The following is a 19,045-nucleotide window of genomic DNA, read 5'->3' on the forward strand; positions in this document are numbered from 1 at the left end:
CGCTGCCAGACGGGCTGTGGGAGAAGCGAGCGGATGCTCAGCGCAACCGCGGAGCGTCCGCGGAGACGCTGACGTGCCGCATATTTGAGCCGCGTTTGCGTCTCCACGAACGCCCCGGACACTATGCGTCGCCCAGTTTTCGACCACGCGATCACAAACGGTCACAAACGGTCGCTCAGACTCGCCCCGTTGTAGATGCCCTTAGGAAACATGGCAAGGGCCGGGGACTTAAACTTGGGACGCCACGCTTATCCTTCTGTCCATTGTTGATTACTCCTAATAATTGTCGTATGTAACAAGTGTAAGTACTTAGAAAAAAAAGTATACACAGTTGTTGTATTACTAAGTCCAATTGTGTCGGAAAAAAAGTCAAGAAAAGTCCAATCGTCTCCAGACGCGCTCAAAGCTTCCACCAATCTTATTGAAATACTGGTCAACTCATATGACCCAGTCGGTTCAAACGAGGCCACCAGCCCACCGACGCCTTCCATGACCCGCCATGGTCGAGATGCGAATGCGATACCTTGTACTGCTACTCCTACGACACCCTGGAGAAATCTATTCATTCCATTCCTACCAAACTACTTGGAGAAGGGGAAAACTAAGGAGAGGAGGAGGACAAACATGGCGTCCAAGCTGGTGCTCGGAAGGATCCGATCCATCGGCCAGCTCGCTGCCCGCCGTCGGTCGCAGCTGCTCAGCCGCCAGGACGGGCTAGGTCTTCTCCTTTCTCCGGCGAGCAACCTCTCATTCTGCAGCGCCACCTGTGCTGACAACGCAGTCAAGGTTGGCCATTTACCCCCACAGATTTCTCCCAGGATGCTGTGTCTTTTTGTTACCCATGAAGCAATCATCATTTGTGGCAACGTCATGAAATCAACTCAGTTTTCTTTCACCGGTCTAATAAGAGAACCCCTGATTTTTTTTCTTAAAGTTCAGTGTCTACTGTACTGTTGAAATTCCAGTTACCTGACATATGGTCACTGTACATACCTCTGAATGGATAAGCACTTCTATTTTCCGTACATGGTTATTAGTTTGTTACTCCTACGTATTGCTTATCTTGAAGAGTTCATCTATTTATCGATGCGATTTGCTCATAATGGTGCAGGATCAAGATACCCTCGTTAGGTTTTCAGATCCACAGGTTGCTCATCAAGATCGACAGTTCGTTCAGTTCCTGGACAGGATGCTGGACGCGATAAGAAATCCCCAGAGTCTTGCACGGATACAGCGTGAGAGGCTTCCAAATGATCTGAAAATACTGGATGATGACATATGAGGTTCTCTTACAGCAATGCAGAAGTTAAAGCAGCGCGATCTTATGTTATGTAAAGTGACTTTGAGATAAATTATGTCAAGCTTGAGCATATGAGATTGGTATTGTTCAGGTTCAAATTATGAACAAGAACATCCACGGATGTCAAACGTATTATGTATTTTATGTTTTAATTCCTGCGACTGATTTCATTACCATGGAAGAAGCAGGAACCTGTTAAGAAAACAAATATATGGCCAACAGATTAACTGCTACTCCATGTTCTATTCAGGATATCTCAACAGATTACCTGCTATTGGTAGGCATTAAGAGAAGCGGCTGACCAGTGAGCATATGGCTTACGGCATTTTTCCAACTAAAACACGCACATGTTTCACAGTACTAACACCGTACCTGTAGCTATGCTTAACTACAGAAGGCAACAAAAAAGCTGTAACTTACGAATATTAATGGACGTCTCTGAGCTAACCACCGTGGAATGTTAGGCAACATGGCAAAACCAAGGAGCTTGGGAAGCTATGCTTAGTGCTTAGGTATCACATGTGGGTTGTTAATTACCTCGTCTTTTCCTAAGGAAAAATAAAAACAACAGCTCCATCAAAGTCCGACCGGTGTTGTATTACCAGTCAACAAATTCATATGTCCCAGTGGATTGAAACAAGGCCACCGGCATCTTCCATGACCCGACAAGATGTGATACCTTGCGCGCTGCTACTGCTCCACCCTGGACAAATCTATTATTTTGCTACATGAGTACGTGGAGCACGAGAAAGCTAGGAGAGGGGAACAAGCATGACATCGGAGCTGCTGCGCAGGAGGGTTCACCCTTTACCCCACATTTCTCCCAGGATGTTGTGTGTCTTTTCTTTAACTTTGTTGAAGGGCAAGAAAACGTGATATGCAATTCTAACTGTGGTACACTCAATACTAATGATTTCATCTGCCAGTTTTTTCTCTTACTAAATTAACATGACCATTTTTCAAAGTTTTCTTCACAGTTGCTAGTTGAAGGCTTTTTAATTGAGCAAATGAATGCAAACATTATTCAGAATTTTATTTCCAGCTTCGGTTCCAATTATGTGGTATAGTCATGAAACAAACTTGATGTAAATGGTAACAGGTTGTTAACACTATCCTGCTTGGTAGTTGTACGTACCTCTGAAGAAACAAACTTTATGTATATCTGTTCCTTCTCTTGAAGAGTTCGTTTATTTATCAATGCTCTTTACTGGTAATGGTGCATGACCAAGATAATATCGGTAGATTTTGAAATCCATGGGCTTCTCATGAAGATCGCCAGTTCATTCAATTCTTGGACAGAATGCTCAATGCGACAAGTAATCCCCATAGTCTTGCACAGATACAGCGCGAGAAGCTTCCAAATGATCTGAAAATGTTGGACGATGACGTATGAATTAAGATTCTCTTGCAGAAATTCAGAGATAAAGGAGTGTGATCTTATGTCGTGTAAATTGACCTTGAGATAAAGTATGCCAAACTTGAGCATGCGACATTGCTCCTGTTCAGATTCAAGCTTTAAAACTATGAACCAGAACATCAGGCAATGTCAAATGTATAATGTATTTCGTGTTTTTTTTCTTTCAGCAGACTGATGCCACGATGTTAACCTGCATCAAGCTAACCGGATTTCAAACATGCCAATGCCACAACATGTACTATGTTTAGATAATGGCAGAAAACATGGTTAGCCAGAAGTGCTCAAAACAGAACCAACAGAAGGATTTTTTTTCCATGTCACTTAACAAAAATGACCAAGTTTAGCACAATCCATACACCAAATAGATAGATTCATCTATCCAGGATAGCACTTCTACATTTTCTTCTCATCCAAATATCATCTAGAACAGTTATGGTGCAAACATAGAACTGTGATGTTCAAGTTCAACATTGAAAAGCCATTCAAGATAGACGACATAACTTACATAGTCCAAGGAGTAAATTGTCACCATTGACAGTATCAAGTCTTTAACAAATTATACGAAATATGCTCATCAGAACAAAGCTGCGTCTATCTACAGGAGATGCATGACCAAATGGATCAGCATATTCCACGGAGTCATTTGATTTTTTTTAGAAAAGTATAATTTAAATAATTACTCCCTCCACCCATAAAAGGATGTCGGAGATTTATCTAAATTCGGAAGTATCCATACACCAAAGAGTGTCTAGATACATCTAAATTTAGACAAGCTTGCAACATCCTTTTATGGACAGAGGTAGTATAACTTATCTAATATGAGTTAGACACAAGGAGAAAAATGCGAATAAGATTTCCGACAGCTGATCAGAAATAAACAAAAAAATAGGAGCTGGGTGCTACTGCTTCTTAATTCTTTTCAGTTAATGTACACGCAAGTTTCAGTTACTGTGCACATATTTTTTCTCAAACACACACTTGGTGTGTATCTTTGTATTAGCAGAAATGTACAAGCAAGTTAACTCACCACTTTTTCACATGGAAACATCAAACGTTAATTGTACTGCATCAGAAGCTTGCTTTGCTCTGTGCAATAATTTGTACAATAAGGAGTTCTCATTGTATCACCATCACATCATATAGCTTCCATTCGGAAACATCGCAATCAAATTGTCATTACCTACAATAAGATAAAGACATTAGTGCCAAAAAAAGAAAAGGACATTAGTATACTCTTGCAATGGAGAAGACAAACAAACTAACTGATGTATAATTCTTCTAAATCGCCCAACCTTGCATTCTATAGAACATAGGAACAGGATAGACAAGCAAACAAACCACTATACAACTATACATGATTGAAATGGCTTTTTTGTATCCCTTGCCACGCAATAGCATGGAGGCATCCTATACATACACCAGAATGAAAATTTCAACTAGCCTCAAACTAGGCTAAGGAAAACGTAACATTTTGACATCTTATTAATAGGCTTGACGGTATAACCGATACTGATTCCTGAATTTATTATCTATTCCTCACTTTAAGTATGACCTACTGTCTAATGAAGTTTGGCATGGATGAATCAACAATATCATAGTATGCTGAAGCTAGAAAAACAGTGGTACCTTATCCAAATAGTTCGTATTTTGTATCCCTCTAGGTACAGAATGTATTAAGAACAAAGCAAAGCATATACTTACTGATTTCTGCTACAATGGTTGAACAAAGGGTTTGGAATATGAAGTGCAAGGTGTATATAGTGATCGGCAAACTAATCATTGCTCAACCTGGTCAATGTTGTCTGGTTGCGTCGTATCACATATGTCTGGACTGGGAACGTAACCTTCATGTTTTAATTCTAGAAGAAGGCTCTTCAAAGACATGTAAATATCTTCAGAATCAGGGTGGCTTTTGTCTGCTGCAACAAATAAATGGCTGGTATTGTTAATATCTACCCAGCTGTAACCAGGTATCTTTTGAACTTTCTTATCCTTCATCAATCTTCTCATTTTTGACACACCATCCCATCGTCCAGCAACAGCATTGATATTGGACATGAGCACATAATATCCAGAATTATGAGGATCCAGCTTGAATAGTTCTTGGGAAGCAATTTCTGCAAGTTCAACGTTGCGATGCACACGGCAAGCATGGAGAAGAGCACCCCAAATACCAGCATCCGGCTTGAAAGGCATGTCAGCAATAAACTGCATGGCTTTATCCAACTTCCCAGCCCGGCTATATAAGTCAACCATGCAAGCTAAGTGTTCCACTCGAGGTGCAATCTCATATTCCTCAGTCATGCACCGAAAAAGCCGGAGTCCTTCTTGAACCTGTCCAGCATGAGCACAAGCAGATATCAAAGCAAGGAACGTTACATGATCTGCTTTGAATCCTTCCTCTTGCATACGGGATAATAAACTCACTGACTCTTTAACAAGACCATGAGCCCCATAGGCAGAGATTATACTATTCCATGACACTTCATTCTTCTCCGGCATGAATTTAAAAACGCGTAGAGCCAATTCTAAGTTCCCACACTTGCCATACATATCTATGAGAGCACTCTCAGCAAACACATCCGCTCTTATGGGGCCCTTTATGATAATACCATGAACCTCCTTTCCGTAATATATAGCTGGTAAGCCTGCACATGCTGATAGGATGGAAGATATGGTCACATTATTGTACTCTATTCCTTCCATACTCATTTGACGAAACAGGTCGAGAGCTGCTTCAGGTTCCCCATTCTGCGCAAAGCTTGAAATCATTGAGTTCCACGTCACCTCGTCCTTAGCAGACATCTTAGAGAAGATATAATGGCTAAGGTCAAGCCTACCACATTTTGCATACATGTCCATTAATGCGCTCTCCAGATAACACTTTCCTTCATATGCATTTTTTAGAACATATCCATGGAGCTCCTGACCAAGCTTCATAGCAGACATGCTAGCACATGCTGGCAACATGGTAGCTACCACGACAGCGTTAGGTTTGATGCTCAGTTCCAATAGGTAACGGAACATTTTCACCGCCGCTTCACTCATCCCGTTAAGAACATAACCCGAGATCATTGTGCTACCAATAACGACATCGATGGTCTTCGTAGCATCAAAGACATTCTGTGCCATCCTCACATCCCTGCACTTGAAATATATGTCCACCAGAGCACTCACCAAGAAGACATCCACGTGCATGCAGTTCCTGACAATGTAGCCATGCATCTCCTTCCCCTGCTTAAAACCACTCAAATCGGTCAAAGCTGGTAACAAGCTTGCCAGTGTAACTGAATCAGGCTGAATACCAGTCTTTTGCATATCGCAAAACAATCTCAGTGCATCGTCGACAAGCCCGTTCTGAACGCACCCGGATATCATCCCGTTCCAGGTTACCAGGTCGTCCTTGGGCATCAGACCAAACAGCCTCCAGGCATCATCCAAGCACTGGCATTTGCCGTACATCGACACCAACGTATTAGCCACGGCCACCGCCGGTTCTAACCCGTACTTCACCGCCAGGGTGTGGAGCTGCACACCCGACATCAAGTCAGCCTCGGCGGCACACACAGAGAGAAAGCACGCCAGAGTTGCGAAGTTGGGATCGCAACCGGACGCTCTCATGGATTTGAAGAGCCCCACTGCGCTGGCCACGTCACCGGCCTTGACGTACCCGTCCATCATCACATTCCAGAGGACGCAGTCCCGCTCGTCCATTTCGTCAAACACCTCGCGCGCGCCGCCCAGGAGGCCAGCGTCAGCATACATCTTGATCAGCGCGCTCCCGACGTACATGTCGTGGTCGAGCCCGAGGTCCCGCGCGGTGCGGTGCACGAGGCGGCCGAGGGAGAGCGCGCCGAGCGCGGCGCAGGACTTGACGACGTAGGGGAGGGTGTGGCCGTCCGGGAGCGGCGCGGCGGGGTGCGCCCACATCTTGACGAAGAAGAGCACAGCGAAGCGGTGGTGGCCGGCCATGGTGAGCCCGCGGATGATCCAGTTCCAGGGCAGCGCCGCGGCGGCGGCGGCGCGCGGGAGCGAGGAGAAGACCGCGACGGCGTCGCGGAAGCGGCGCGTGAGGACGTACATGCCGATGAGGCGCGTCTGGAGCGCGGCGGGGCCGTCGGCGACCGCCAGGAGGCCGGAGGTGACGGCGCGGGCGTGGATTCGGAGGCCGAGCGGGAGGTGGGTTGGGGCGACGCAGCCGCGGAGGAGCGCGAGCAGGCGGTAAGCGCAGGTCCCGGCCGTCACCGTCGCGGAGGAGGCCGTCGTCGAGAACGCCGCGTGTAGGCATTTCCTCTGCGGTGGATTGAAGCTTCGGCGGCGGAGGAGGCGGCGCATCGCGAGCCAACGCCGGCGAGGGCGCCGCCGCAGCGAAGAGGGACACGCGAAGCGTTCGACGAAGTGTTTCAGGTTCAACTGTCACGCAGCGCTCACGTGACATCTATCTATCGTTTCGTTCTACTTCTATCTCGCGCTCGTCCCTCGTGTCACGCCGAACGCCACCTCCGCCCACTCCTCACCTGAGCCGGCGCCGCTGCTCTCTCGGCGGGCGCCCATGGCTACGATGTCCCGTGCCCTCGGCTCGGCGTTCGTGGGATTCACGCGGACACCCGCTGTGCCGACGACGGCGCCCTTGCCGTCCCCATGCGCCTCCTCCGCGCTCCTCTTTCGCTGGCAGCGCAGCCGAGGCATCGGCGGCAGCGCCGCGCGGCGGTTCTCTTCGGGCCGCAACGCCAAGATTAGCATGAGCCTCCGCGCCGGCATCGTCGGCCTTCCCAACGTCGGCAAGTCCACCCTCTTCAACGCCATTGTAAGTAGCCAATTGAGCACAGAACCTGCACTTCGTGAGAAGGATTCGTTAGCTCCAACTAGCGGGGAGCAGGGAATTTTCCTTCCAATTGCACCTCGGAGGAGATCTTTTGATTAGTGCACTGGTTTTTGTGGCAAGCGAACTGAGTATGCGTGTGCAATGACGCTGCATCTCAACTGTTTGATGTTTTGCCGCAAGAGATGCCGTTGCCAAAAATTGAAGTAGTTAACATTTAGTAACTTTGAAGAGTGTGATGTTGAATTTACTGGAGTCTCTGTCTTGTTACTCTCACTGCATAGTCTATGTTCCTGCAGCAGCGATTGCTTGACTGAATGGCTTTTATGTATTATCGCAATGAGAAATGCAGTTGGCATATGCAGAGCATGTTATTCCTCGTGATAAATAAACGTGTGCTCTATTCTGAATGTTATTAGGTTGAAAATGGGAAAGCCCAAGCCGCAAACTTCCCCTTCTGCACCATAAACCCAAACACTGGCGTCGTGGCTATTCCAGACCCTCGCTTGCACGTCCTCTCAAAACTAAGCAAGTCCAAGCAGGCGGTCCCAACATCCATTGAGCTTGTGGACATTGCAGGCCTCGTCAAAGGAGCAAGCAAAGGAGAGGTACCGGTTGTCTTCGTTTACTCCTAATGCAGCACAGAGCATGTTGATAATTGCCTAGTTTATATGCGGGGATGTTTACCTGGCTGTTGACTTCAGGGACTGGGAAATCAATTTCTTTCAAACATCCGTGAAGTAGATTCTATACTTCAGGTAAGTTTGCTGGCTTTCTTGTATATTTTATTACTCTCAGGCATTTGTCAAGTATCTGGTTTACTTTCAATTACAGTGTTTGTCTGCACACCCATTCTGTTGGTATCCTCTTATTTTGCAGAGTTTGCATCACCGTAATTCTCTCCCTTTACCTTCAGTTAAGCCGTTGTACAGTGTTTGAACATCCTGCTGCATACCCTTTTTGTCAGTATCCTCTTATTTGCGAGCTGGCATCACCATAATTCTCTTCCTTTACCTTCAGTTAAAATGTTGTACAACGTATGAACATCCGATGATAGCTTTTGTTTCATCGCCCTGCTATCATTGATGGGACTTGGTCCTTACCTCCTTGTTGTACTTCCTTACATGTTGTCTGTTAGAACTTGAAAAACATAATAGGCTAGTGGTTTTTGATATTGCAAGGATTAACTTAGAGCTAGTATTTTCTTCATTTGATTTTCAGGTTGTGCGATGCTTTGAAGATGATGATATTGTTCATGTTAATGGAAAAGTGGATCCTAAGTCAGATATTGATGTGATTAACCTAGAACTGATATTTTGTGATCTTGAACAGGTAATTTGGGGAAAACTGTCATATCCATTTGTTTTGTATGATAGAGAATTATGGATAAGGATTTATGGGTTATGTTCATACCTTAACCATGACAATTTTGTAAAAACTGCAGATAGAGAAGAGATTAGATAAGCTGAAGAAGAGTAAAACAAAAGATGCACAAGTGAAAGTGAAGGTAAGATAAGTTATACACATGTTGTAGTACCATTATTTGATGGGTTTTGTTCTAGATTCCAACAGTTTCCACTTCTCAGGAAGATGCAGAACGGTCAGGATTGGAGAAGATTCTGAAGGCACTTCTGGAGGGAAAGCCTGCAAGATCTGTTGATTTGGCTGACCATGAGAAAGAAGCTGTACAACATCTTTATCTGCTAACTATGAAGCCTGTCATTTATGTTGCTAATGTAGCAGAATCTGATCTTGCTGAACCTGATAAAAATCCCCATGTCAAAGAGGTGGCCAAACTAGCATCAGAGTTGCAATCCGGCATTGTTACAATATCAGCTCAGGTTTGTGATAACTGGTAGCATCTGCATTGACCTAGGCATCAGTAAATTTTACATAATGTATTATCTATGTAAACTAACAAAACTGTGGAGTTACAAACCAGGTTGAGGCTGAGCTGTCTGAATTACCACTAGAAGAGAGAGTAGAGTACCTAAATTCTCTTGATGTTACTGAAAGTGGGCTTGGCAATTTGGTAAAAGCAACGTATAACCTTTTGGGCTTAAGAACATATTTCACGACTGGAGAGCAGGTGAATCTCTTGTGCTGTTAAAGATATTTTATCCGTCAGCTATTGATCCTAACTTTCAAATCCATTTTTTCTTTTGTCAGGAAACAAAAGCTTGGACCATTCTTGCAGGTTCTTTTCATCATCCTCACAGTGTTGTTGCTAATTTATTAGCTACTGTAGGAACTGCCTTATGTTTTTTTTTACCAGAGGCACAAACTTTTAACTATGTGTTGTATTGCATGTTATTGTTATAGGCATGACTGCACCTCAAGCAGCCGGAGTTATCCATAGTGACTTTCAGAAAGGCTTCATTAGAGCTGAAACTGTGAGTTCAATGATCATAAATGTTAACTAACTAAATTTTGATCTGCATTCTTGAGTTCTACACTAGTAAGAAGATAACTGCATATATTTTCATGTACTATGCTATTATTTTCTGGTATTTTCTATATAATAATTTGACAATGGTCTCATACCACGGCTCAGGTATCTTATGATGATTTTGTTGTGGCGGGTTCTCTTGGAGTAGCAAGAGAAAAGGGAGTGGTAACGATATCTGATCTTCTGTGACTAAATATTAATTCTTGAAAAACAAAAGAAAATGTGTTTATTTCTTGTCTCTCTGTTACTGCAGCTGAGGTTGGAAGGGAAGGAATATGTGGTGCAGGAAGGAGATGTGATGCTTTTCCGATTCAATGTCTAACAATAATAGCCTGCTAAAATTATCAATATACACTCGAGTTTCTACAAGCTTAAGGCAAAACAAAATTTGATTAGAACATGAGATTTTGTCTTTTGAGACACAAACTTCCGGTGAACTCGGCAGTCGGCATTGTATCATTTTCCGGAGAAAAATAAATACTGATTCATTGTTTCATTTCTGTGTGACATCTCCAGACACCTAACAGGATGATCTGCAGCGTAACTTGTCTTGAGTTGCTCTAAAGAATATATAGATCACTTTATATGAACTTTTTTTTACTCCTCCATCCTGAAATGTAAGAGGCATACACATCCTAAGATTGAACTTTGACCATTAATTGGATCAACAATGTAGTTATGTTTCTCATAAGTTATACCACTGGATTTATATTAGAAAGAAGCTTCATATGGTATATTTTCGGTGGTACATAACCCCATGTAATATTGGTCTAATCAATGGTCAAAGTAAATGGGGGCACAAAACAGCGTCCTCCCTAAATCCCACCTTGCTGCAGAAATGGTGGCATTTTTTTTGTGAGAAAGAAATGCTGGCATTTTGTACCTTGTTTTTCTTTTTTTTAAGCCGTGCATCAAGTTTAGTTTTGAAATTTGTGACATGTTAGATGCATCATGTACCAATTTGTTCAATGTTTATTAGAGTTAATTTTGGATTTGGAATTTAGCAAGTGGTAGATACATATTTCGTCAATGACGTGATTTGTCTGTAATCTCTTACTGGCTTGTTCAGATAATTTTTTAAACGACAATAAATCAAAAGGACAAATAATAAAGAGGCAAAGTAAAGAGTGGCAAAAAAATAGAGATAAAAGTAAATGGGGGCAAACTGTAGAGTGCTAAAGTAAAGCAGAGCAAAAAGTAAAACTCCCTAAAATATGAATGATAGCTAGATAGATGCGAATATTATTTCGTTAGTGTGTAAACAGATGGTTATCGCTAAAAAAGATATGTATTTAATTAACCAATTGAAACATCGATCCATTTTCTGCACCCTCGTGTGGTTACATTTTCCGGGCCAATGGTCATTGCCGTTTCTCTTTGCTTGCACAACGATTTGCCATCGCCCCTTATCCATATATGCACACGAGCTAAGCCATTTTGCTTCTGGTGTCAACATTGTGAAGGGAGATAGCAAACTCCGCCCATGCCTAGCTTGCTCGATCAGCCCTACTTGTCGCTGATGGTTCGCCCATGCTCGTGCTTTCGTTGATTCGTCTGCGCCTCCGCTGATTCACCTGCATCTCCGTTGACTCGCCATCGTGCTGGCAGCCACGCTGCCATCGACGGCGCTGAATCGCCATGTTTGTTTTCCTCATGTCTCCCACTCCGAAATACTTGTTTTATGTATCTATAGTGATGGCCAGCACTTACTCGCAACATAGGTAAAATTCTAACACTAACAGGATTGGAGATCACGAAAGGAACAGAACGCTAGCTGATTAGTTGCTTCTACCGCGGTACACTGCTGCTACCAACAGAGAAACTGAGAGAAGAGGACACGAGTGGGTTCACAAGACGAGGATGCTTCGCCTCATGTATTTTTGGGCCCAAGGTAAGTGATTCTCCTCTTGGCTTACACGGGGATTTGTGATCGATTTTCTCCCAAATATATATGGACAGAGGAACATGGGGAAAACATCAGATGAGGCATGCGTGAAATATTACTTAGCACTAGATGTGATGAAGTGAAATGTACTACGAAAGTACATGGAAGGAACCCGAATAGCATGTGTGAAATTAACTAGCACAATATGTGCACGTATATTATTGTGAGGATCTCATGAAAGTTTGGCACAATGTTTCAGATAGTTCATATATTCCAGACAAAGATGGTACAGTGCATTTTCTCTACTCTGTCACAAGCACACCTAAATGTTTCCTCTTCTATTCAATATGCATTTTTGGTTATGCCTCCAATATTTCTACCTCTGTGGAGTGTTGTGTTCATAGGTGTGAGTATACGTACGTATTTATGAGCGTTACTATGTTTCGCAAAAAAATTTGAGGTGATCTAACAAAAACAAATTCTCAAGAGGAGGATTGCAACCCAGCCACACACATTCAATTTTCCATCTGGAGTTCACAGTATATACAACAATTGTGTTTGAGTGTTTTACATCATATTCAATCCGTGAGGAATACCGTAGCCTCTTTTTGTGCTTTTAAACTCAAGTCATATGATCGCTTGGACCGTGTTTCTTTGAAAAGGCTTTACACAGATCAGGCACAACCATAGACTGTAATCTCCACATCTGGAACAAAGTTCTCTCTATGCTCTTCGCATTTCCAGAGTTTCTATGTGCTGATTCCAGTTCCAGGTTAAATACTCTTTTAGCAACAAAAAAAGAACACTATACACATATATTTTGAATTGAAAACCACCGCGCCACATACAATGCGTCCCCTCCTTCGGACAAGGACAGGTCCAGAACGGGCATGCATGTTTGCCGAAGAGCAACTGTGGGAAACGAATATTGCAGATATACACATTCCACCCCCTGAGAAATTCCTCCTCAGGAAGGAGATGTGGTGCTTTTCCGATTCAATGTCTAACAATAATAGCCTGCTAAAATTTTGTCTTTTGAGCCACCAACTTTCTGTGAACTCGATAGTCAGCATTGTCAATTTTTTCGGAGAAAAATAAATACTGATTCATTGTTTCATTTCTGTATGACATCTCCATTCTCCAGACACCTAATAGGTTGATCTGCAGCGTAACTTGTCTTGAGTTGCTCTAAAAATATATAGATCAGTTCATATTAACTTTTTTTTACCCCATCCTGAAATGTAGTTTGAACTTTGACGATTAATTAGATCAACAATGTAGTTATGTTTCTCATAAGTTATACCACTGGATTTATATTAGAAAGAAGCTTCATATTGGTACATAACCCCATGTACTATTGGTCTAATCGATGGTTAAATTAAACGGTGGCATAAAACAACTTCCTCCCTAAATCCCACCTTGCTGCAGAAATGGTGGCATATTATAACTTGTATTTTTTCTTGTGCCGTGCATCAAGTTCAGTTTTGAAATTTGTGACATGTTAGATGCATCATGTACCAATGTTTTCAATGTTTATTAGAGTTAATTTTGGATTTGGAATTTAGCAAGGTGGTAGATACACATTTCGTCAATGACGTGATTTGACTGTAGTCTCTTAGCGGCTTCTTCAGATAAAAAAAATGTAACGAAAATAAATCAAAATGACAAATAATAAAGAGGCAAAGTAAAGAGTGGCAAAATTAGAGGTAAAAGTAAATTGGGGCAAATTGTAGAGTGCCAAAGTAAAGCAGGGCAAAAAGTAAAATTCTCTAAAATATAAATATAGCTAGATAGAGGTGAACATGATTCCTTAGTGTGTAAACAGATGGTCATGGATAAAAAAAAGTCTATTTAATTAACCAATTGAAACATCGATCCATTTTCTGCACCCTCGTGTGGTTACATTTTCCGGGCCAATGGTCAATTTTCTTTTTTGCACCCTTGTTCCCGTCGCCTCTTATCCATATATACACACACGAGAACAACACCACATGAGTCATGAGTGAAAAAGATATTGGTAGATGGGGAAGAAATAAAATGTACTAAATTACATGGAACCCAAATGTCACGTGTGAAATTAACGTGGCACGATACGCGTACATGTGTAAAATGTGTAGAGGCACAATCCTCAGTGTTCCCTTATCACTTCAATCAATATATTTCATACATTTTGCTCCTAGTGTCAACACTATAAAGGGAAGTTAACAAAGCTCCGTCCTCCTGGACCAGAGCCACTCATCGCCGACGGCTTGCCCGTCCTGGTGCCTCTGTTGATTCTTCCACTCCTTTGCTAATTGTCCACACCTCCATCAACTCGCTGTCGTGGCTGCGACGCCACCCTCATCGCCAGTGAACCGACGCCATGTTCGTTTTCCTCATGTCTCCTACTCCGAAGTACTTTCTTTATGTATCTATAGTGATGGCCACCGCTTTCTCAAAGCTTCAGCAACATGGATACAAATCTAACATGATTGGAGATCGCAAAAGAAACGTAACATTGAACTAAAAAAAAGGAACATAACACTAGCAGATTAGTTACTTCTACCCCGGTACACTGTTGCTACCAACAAATAAATTGAGAGAAGAAGACACGAGTGGATTAACAAGACGATGATGCTTCGCCTTATGTACTTTTGGGCCGAAGGTAAGTGGTCGTTCTCTTGGCTTACACGACGATTTGTCATCGCTTCTCTCCCAAATATATATGCACAGAGGAGCCTAGGGACAACATCAGAGGAGTCATGAGGAAAAATATTACTTGGTACTAGATGTGATGAAGTGAAATGTACTACCGAAGTACATGAAACCCGAATAGCATGTGTGAAGTTATTGTGAGGATCGCATGAAAATTTGGCACACAGTTTCAGATAGTTCATAAATTCCAGGCAAGGATGGTAGCAGATCCTGGAGTGCATTTTCTCTCCTTTGTGGCGGTGGCGCACACACCTAAATGTTTCCTCTTCCATTCAATATGCACATTAGGTTTTGCCTCCAATATGTTTACCTCCGTGGAGTACTTAGAGGTGATCTAATATCCTTCAGAAAAACAAATGGAGGCGATCTAACAAAAGCAAATTCTCGGGAGGGGGTTGCAACCCGGCAACACACATTCAATTTTCCATCTGGAGTTCACAGTATACGTAACTATATCGCGTTTGAATTTTGACTGTCTTATCATATTCAATTCATATGACCGCTTAGACTGTGTTCGTTAGAAAAAGCTTTACACGGATCAGGTTCTTCTGATCCAATGCATGATGCAACCAAAGATTGTAATCTGCACCCTGGAACTGGAACAAAGTTCTCTCTACGCTCATCACATTTCCAGAGTTTCTATGTGGTGATTCCAGGTGCTCCATCCGTTCATAAAAGAATATCGTAAATTTATCTGAATTTAAATCTAAATACTCCGTATATCTATTTTCTAAAACAAGTATATTTTGAATTCAAAACCACCGCGCCACATACCTACCAGTGCGTCCCCTCCTTCCGGCCCTGACAGATCCAAAAGTGCAAAAAGATTGCACGCGCCCAGAACGGGCATACATGTTTGCCGAAGAGCACCTGTGGAAAACGTATATTGCAGATATACACATTCCTCCCCCTGCTCCCCTGAGCAACTCTTCCTAACTTCCCCGCCGCCGCCGCCGCCGCCGCTGCCGGAGAGATGGACTCTGCAGGATTCGATTCCGAGGGCCGGGAGTTCTCCAGCGCCACGGAGATGTGGGCGGCGGAGATCGGCGCCGCCACGTCCGCCACAGTCTCCGCAGAGGTCGCTCCGCCCGCGGCCGCCGCCGCTCCAAGCAACGGGGAGGCCGGCGCCGGCGAAGGGAAGCGGAAGGAATGGTACTCCAAAGGAATCTCCTACTGGCAGGTAAAGGCTAGGCTCAGCCGGCCGGTCCCCTCCTTAATAAACCCTAAACCCCAATCCGAGTGCACGTCCCTCAGCTGCAGATTCAGCTTACGAGTTTCTCGAATTGGCGCGTCTTAGGGCGTGGAGGCGTCCACCGAGGGCGTCCTGGGCGGGTACGGGTGCGTCAACGACGCCGACGTCAAGGGCAGCGACGCCTTCCTCCGGCCTCTCCTCGCCGAACGGTTTGGCGCAGCAAAGCGCCATCTCGTCGCGCTTGGTGAGCTGACAACCTCTGCGCGGAGCGTTGTACCAGTGCTTCTATTTTGTGTCTGTGTAGTGTTCGTGTTATGGGGAGTCATATGTCTGCTCCCTGTGGTCTGATTGCATTTTCTTCTGGAATTATGGCAGACTGCGGCTCGGGCATCGGGCGGGTTACAAAGAATTTGCTTCTTAGGCATTTCAATGAGGTGTGCAATGCAACTTTTCTTCTCATAGGCCAATTTTTTTAGGTTTTACCATATTAATTGAGCTTGAAAGGCCTGCCTTGCTTATCCATGCATAATTCCCATTCTAGATTAATGAATATTTATCCTCACTCCATACAGCTTCTGTTGCCACATGCACAGAATGATACTTTTGATGACTCATAACAATTTTTCTCGGGGTTTCTGATGTATCACACTCTAATTATAATTTTCATGTTTTAATATTTGTCATTAGCTCTGTTGGGCCTCATATGCATCTTTCAGTTTCAGTGTTTCATTTTAAACTGGAGTATGGTTTTCAGGTTGATCTTGTGGAGCCAGTCTCCCATTTTCTAGAGGCGGCACGTGAAAACCTTGCTGGATGTATGGATGTAGGACAAGATACACATAAAGCCGCTAACTTTTATTGTATACCTCTTCAGGTTGGTTAGCATCTGTAGAGCATTTCTATTGCGGTTATACTCGTAGCAAATTTCTCGCCGCTTCTTCTCACATGGTAAAGTTCGCTTCTTTGCTTAAGGACTTCACTCCTGAGGAAGGAAGATATGATGTCATATGGATCCAGTGGTGCATAGGGCAACTTACTGATGATGATTTTATTTCATTTTTTAATCGTGCCAAGGTGATTCGGTTATACTCACTTATATTTTGTTTTGACATTATGCTGGGTTTTTTCTGTTGCATTATGCTGAAGTATTTGTCTGTATTTTTAATGTGTAAATCTGGCATTCAATGCAGAAGCATGCCACGGTGTGGTACTATTACTCTTAGAGAAAGGAAGCTCGTATTTCTCTGCTAAGTGAAAACACTTATAAATAAATTTATTAGGCATATGTGGGAAGATGCTCATTATGTAGTTTCAACACTTACAGGTCCAGCAATGCTGCTACTAGCTTTGTAGTAATTCATTTTGTTGTATTATACAAGTCGGAACAAACGGCTTGTTCTAAGCCAATGCCAATACCTCTTTTTTTTGCGAGAAACAATCCCTCTATGAAGTGCATTATTTCTATTTTTGGGTTACTGACGGCTTAATTCATGTTCTTCAGTGACCATGTTGATGCGCCTATTAGTAGAACTAATATCTGATTAACTGTTATGCTTATGGGTCTTCTACTGTCTATGCAATGTAATTAAATACTGATAATGTTGCTTCCAGGTTGGGCTCAAACCAGATGCCTTTTTTGTTTTGAAAGAGAACATTGCATAGTTAATTAAATGTTAATTAAATACTGATAATGTTGCTTCCAGGTTGGGCTCAAACCAGATGGCTTTTTTGTTCTGAAAGAGAACATTGCAAGAAACGGTGAGCTTACTATATTGAGTTGTTTATGTCATCACATCAGCTGTTCTTTTTTAACTTATTTGAATTACAATATTTATGTTGTCAGGATTTGTTTTAGACAAGGAGGATAACAGTGTCACCAGATCCGATGCATATTTCAGGGAGCTATTTAAAAAGTGTGGATTGTATATCCACAATATTAAGGTTTGCATCTCTCAAAATCTGAACAGTACACTGATGTTAAACTTTTTACCTTCCATACCAGCCGTCAAATCTTGCTATTTGATAACAGAACCAAAAGGAATTGCCAGAGGAACTATTCGCCGTCAAAATGTATGCATTGGTGACCAGTGAGCCAAGAATTAAAAAAAGTGGGAAGAGAAGGCGACCTAAAAATTCACCTCATTTGATTCGGTCTTGAAAAGTCTCCAGATTAACCGGGCTGTTGCGACAGTAATATTTATCTGTGAATGTATTGCTATTGAGCTGTTGCAAGTTCCAAGCACGGAAATTTTAAGTCTGGCTTTCGCTCTGCGTACGTTTTGTACCAAACAGGCTCCAGTTTTCGTGAGGTCACATCCATTCGTTGCAACTGTTGTTCGATTACCTAGTTACTGTCAACACTTGACAGATGTGGCATGTATGATCTCATTGTTCTGAAAGGGAGGGTATCTGAACCAATGAACTCGTGCCTCTGGTGCCTCAAATGTCTGTAGATTTGTACTTATGATGCATCGAATTATTGTGAATGAAATGGCTCTGTACCTGGGTGCATCTATGCAAGTCATTACTGTATTGATTTGTTCCATCTTCCATGTGGGACTGCAACTGCAAAATAGCTCCAGGCTTCAGGACGATGGACTTACATGGCTAGCCTAGGTAGGAAAAGATTTTCATGTTCTCAAGATGAGATGGCAGGTCGATCACCAGCAAGGAGGAAATCAACTTTTGTGTATGCATATCCTTGGTCTTCATGTCAAAGACGGTAATATCGCCATCTAGACACCTAGAGCAACATCATGTCGCCACTCTGAGAGTCATGGAATGCAATATTGCCATCCAGAACATTGGGAGGGATATTCGCTGGTGAGATTGAGACCTGAAGCCACACGGACAGCATGACTTTCAACGAAGAGTAGTTTCTTCTCTGATGATGTCACCAACTGGATCTGGTCAATGCCACATTTCGTGTCCCGGAACTTCACAGAGCCTAGCTTCCGTGTATCACGTGTGGTGAGGGATGAGAGAGACGAATATGTGCCCATTTTATCTCAATGGTGAGGTAACATATAGAGTTTCCATTTCCAAAGAAAAAGGGAATTAGGCGACATCTTAGACATTGCCACAGTGTGGTGAGGGATGAGAGAGACGATTACGGTAGTCTATACATAACATGTGACATGTTTTACTGAGCAAGTTTTATGGGTAAATCTAATTTATACCACGTACCAACTTTGATATATCATATATGTTCGTCTATATATAGAACAATCAGACTACTGCTCACTTCATATATACACCAGCCCTTGTGATTTTTAACGGGCCACAT

At 43.0% G+C, this 19,045-nt stretch overlaps 4 protein-coding genes across 4 annotated transcripts; 3 read left to right on the forward strand and 1 right to left on the reverse strand.

Moving 5' to 3' along the window:
• Nucleotides 1-624: 624 nt before the first annotated feature.
• Nucleotides 625-1,533, forward strand: LOC124680473. Its single transcript, XM_047215529.1, has 2 exons — nucleotides 625-786; nucleotides 1,112-1,533. The coding sequence occupies exons 1-2, from the start codon at nucleotides 625-627 to the stop codon at nucleotides 1,280-1,282; spliced, it is 333 nt and encodes a 110-aa protein (XP_047071485.1). The 3' UTR covers nucleotides 1,283-1,533.
• Nucleotides 1,534-3,586: 2,053 nt separating this feature from the next.
• On the reverse strand, nucleotides 3,587-7,052 carry LOC124680467 (pentatricopeptide repeat-containing protein At4g21300). Its single transcript, XM_047215523.1, has 2 exons — nucleotides 4,506-7,052; nucleotides 3,587-3,897 (listed from the first exon to the last, which is right to left on the reverse strand). The coding sequence occupies exons 1-2, from the start codon at nucleotides 7,050-7,052 to the stop codon at nucleotides 3,883-3,885; spliced, it is 2,562 nt and encodes an 853-aa protein (XP_047071479.1). The 3' UTR covers nucleotides 3,587-3,882.
• Nucleotides 7,053-7,254: 202 nt separating this feature from the next.
• Nucleotides 7,255-10,484, forward strand: LOC124680471 (ribosome-binding ATPase YchF). Its single transcript, XM_047215527.1, has 11 exons — nucleotides 7,255-7,524; nucleotides 7,959-8,147; nucleotides 8,244-8,297; nucleotides 8,761-8,871; nucleotides 8,984-9,046; nucleotides 9,126-9,380; nucleotides 9,482-9,628; nucleotides 9,709-9,736; nucleotides 9,862-9,932; nucleotides 10,094-10,153; nucleotides 10,242-10,484. Exons 1-11 carry the CDS (start codon nucleotides 7,270-7,272, stop codon nucleotides 10,308-10,310), a joined length of 1,302 nt encoding a protein of 433 aa, XP_047071483.1. The 5' UTR covers nucleotides 7,255-7,269; the 3' UTR covers nucleotides 10,311-10,484.
• A 5,056-nt stretch (nucleotides 10,485-15,540) lies between these two features.
• LOC124680472 (alpha N-terminal protein methyltransferase 1) lies at nucleotides 15,541-18,279 on the forward strand. The gene is made up of 8 exons (XM_047215528.1): nucleotides 15,541-15,747; nucleotides 15,865-16,003; nucleotides 16,135-16,193; nucleotides 16,514-16,633; nucleotides 16,732-16,833; nucleotides 17,463-17,517; nucleotides 17,603-17,700; nucleotides 17,789-18,279. The coding sequence occupies exons 1-8, from the start codon at nucleotides 15,541-15,543 to the stop codon at nucleotides 17,915-17,917; spliced, it is 909 nt and encodes a 302-aa protein (XP_047071484.1). The 3' UTR covers nucleotides 17,918-18,279.
• Nucleotides 18,280-19,045: the final 766 nt, after the last annotated feature.

The sequence above is a fragment of the Lolium rigidum genome, unplaced genomic scaffold, assembly GCF_022539505.1.
Source record: "Lolium rigidum isolate FL_2022 unplaced genomic scaffold, APGP_CSIRO_Lrig_0.1 contig_17489_1, whole genome shotgun sequence".
NCBI lineage: Eukaryota > Viridiplantae > Streptophyta > Magnoliopsida > Poales > Poaceae > Lolium > Lolium rigidum.

What these genes read in the sequence shown, in the direction of transcription:
- LOC124680473 (XM_047215529.1), top strand. Translation starts at nt 625, where the DNA reads ATGGCGTCCAAGCTGGTGCTCGGAAGGATCCGATCCATCGGCCAGCTC. An exon ending in GTGCTGACAACGCAGTCAAG is followed by an intron (nt 787 to 1,111) that starts GTTGGCCATTTA and finishes ATAATGGTGCAG; the next exon opens with GATCAAGATACCCTCGTTAG.
- LOC124680467 (XM_047215523.1), bottom strand. Translation starts at nt 7,052, where the DNA reads ATGCGCCGCCTCCTCCGCCGCCGAAGCTTCAATCCACCGCAGAGGAAA.
- LOC124680471 (XM_047215527.1), top strand. Translation starts at nt 7,270, where the DNA reads ATGGCTACGATGTCCCGTGCCCTCGGCTCGGCGTTCGTGGGATTCACG. An exon ending in TATTTTGTGATCTTGAACAG is followed by an intron (nt 8,872 to 8,983) that starts GTAATTTGGGGA and finishes TAAAAACTGCAG; the next exon opens with ATAGAGAAGAGATTAGATAA. An exon ending in TTGTTACAATATCAGCTCAG is followed by an intron (nt 9,381 to 9,481) that starts GTTTGTGATAAC and finishes GTTACAAACCAG; the next exon opens with GTTGAGGCTGAGCTGTCTGA.
- LOC124680472 (XM_047215528.1), top strand. Translation starts at nt 15,541, where the DNA reads ATGGACTCTGCAGGATTCGATTCCGAGGGCCGGGAGTTCTCCAGCGCC. An exon ending in AAGGAATCTCCTACTGGCAG is followed by an intron (nt 15,748 to 15,864) that starts GTAAAGGCTAGG and finishes GGCGCGTCTTAG; the next exon opens with GGCGTGGAGGCGTCCACCGA. An exon ending in CATTTTTTAATCGTGCCAAG is followed by an intron (nt 16,834 to 17,462) that starts GTGATTCGGTTA and finishes TGTTGCTTCCAG; the next exon opens with GTTGGGCTCAAACCAGATGG.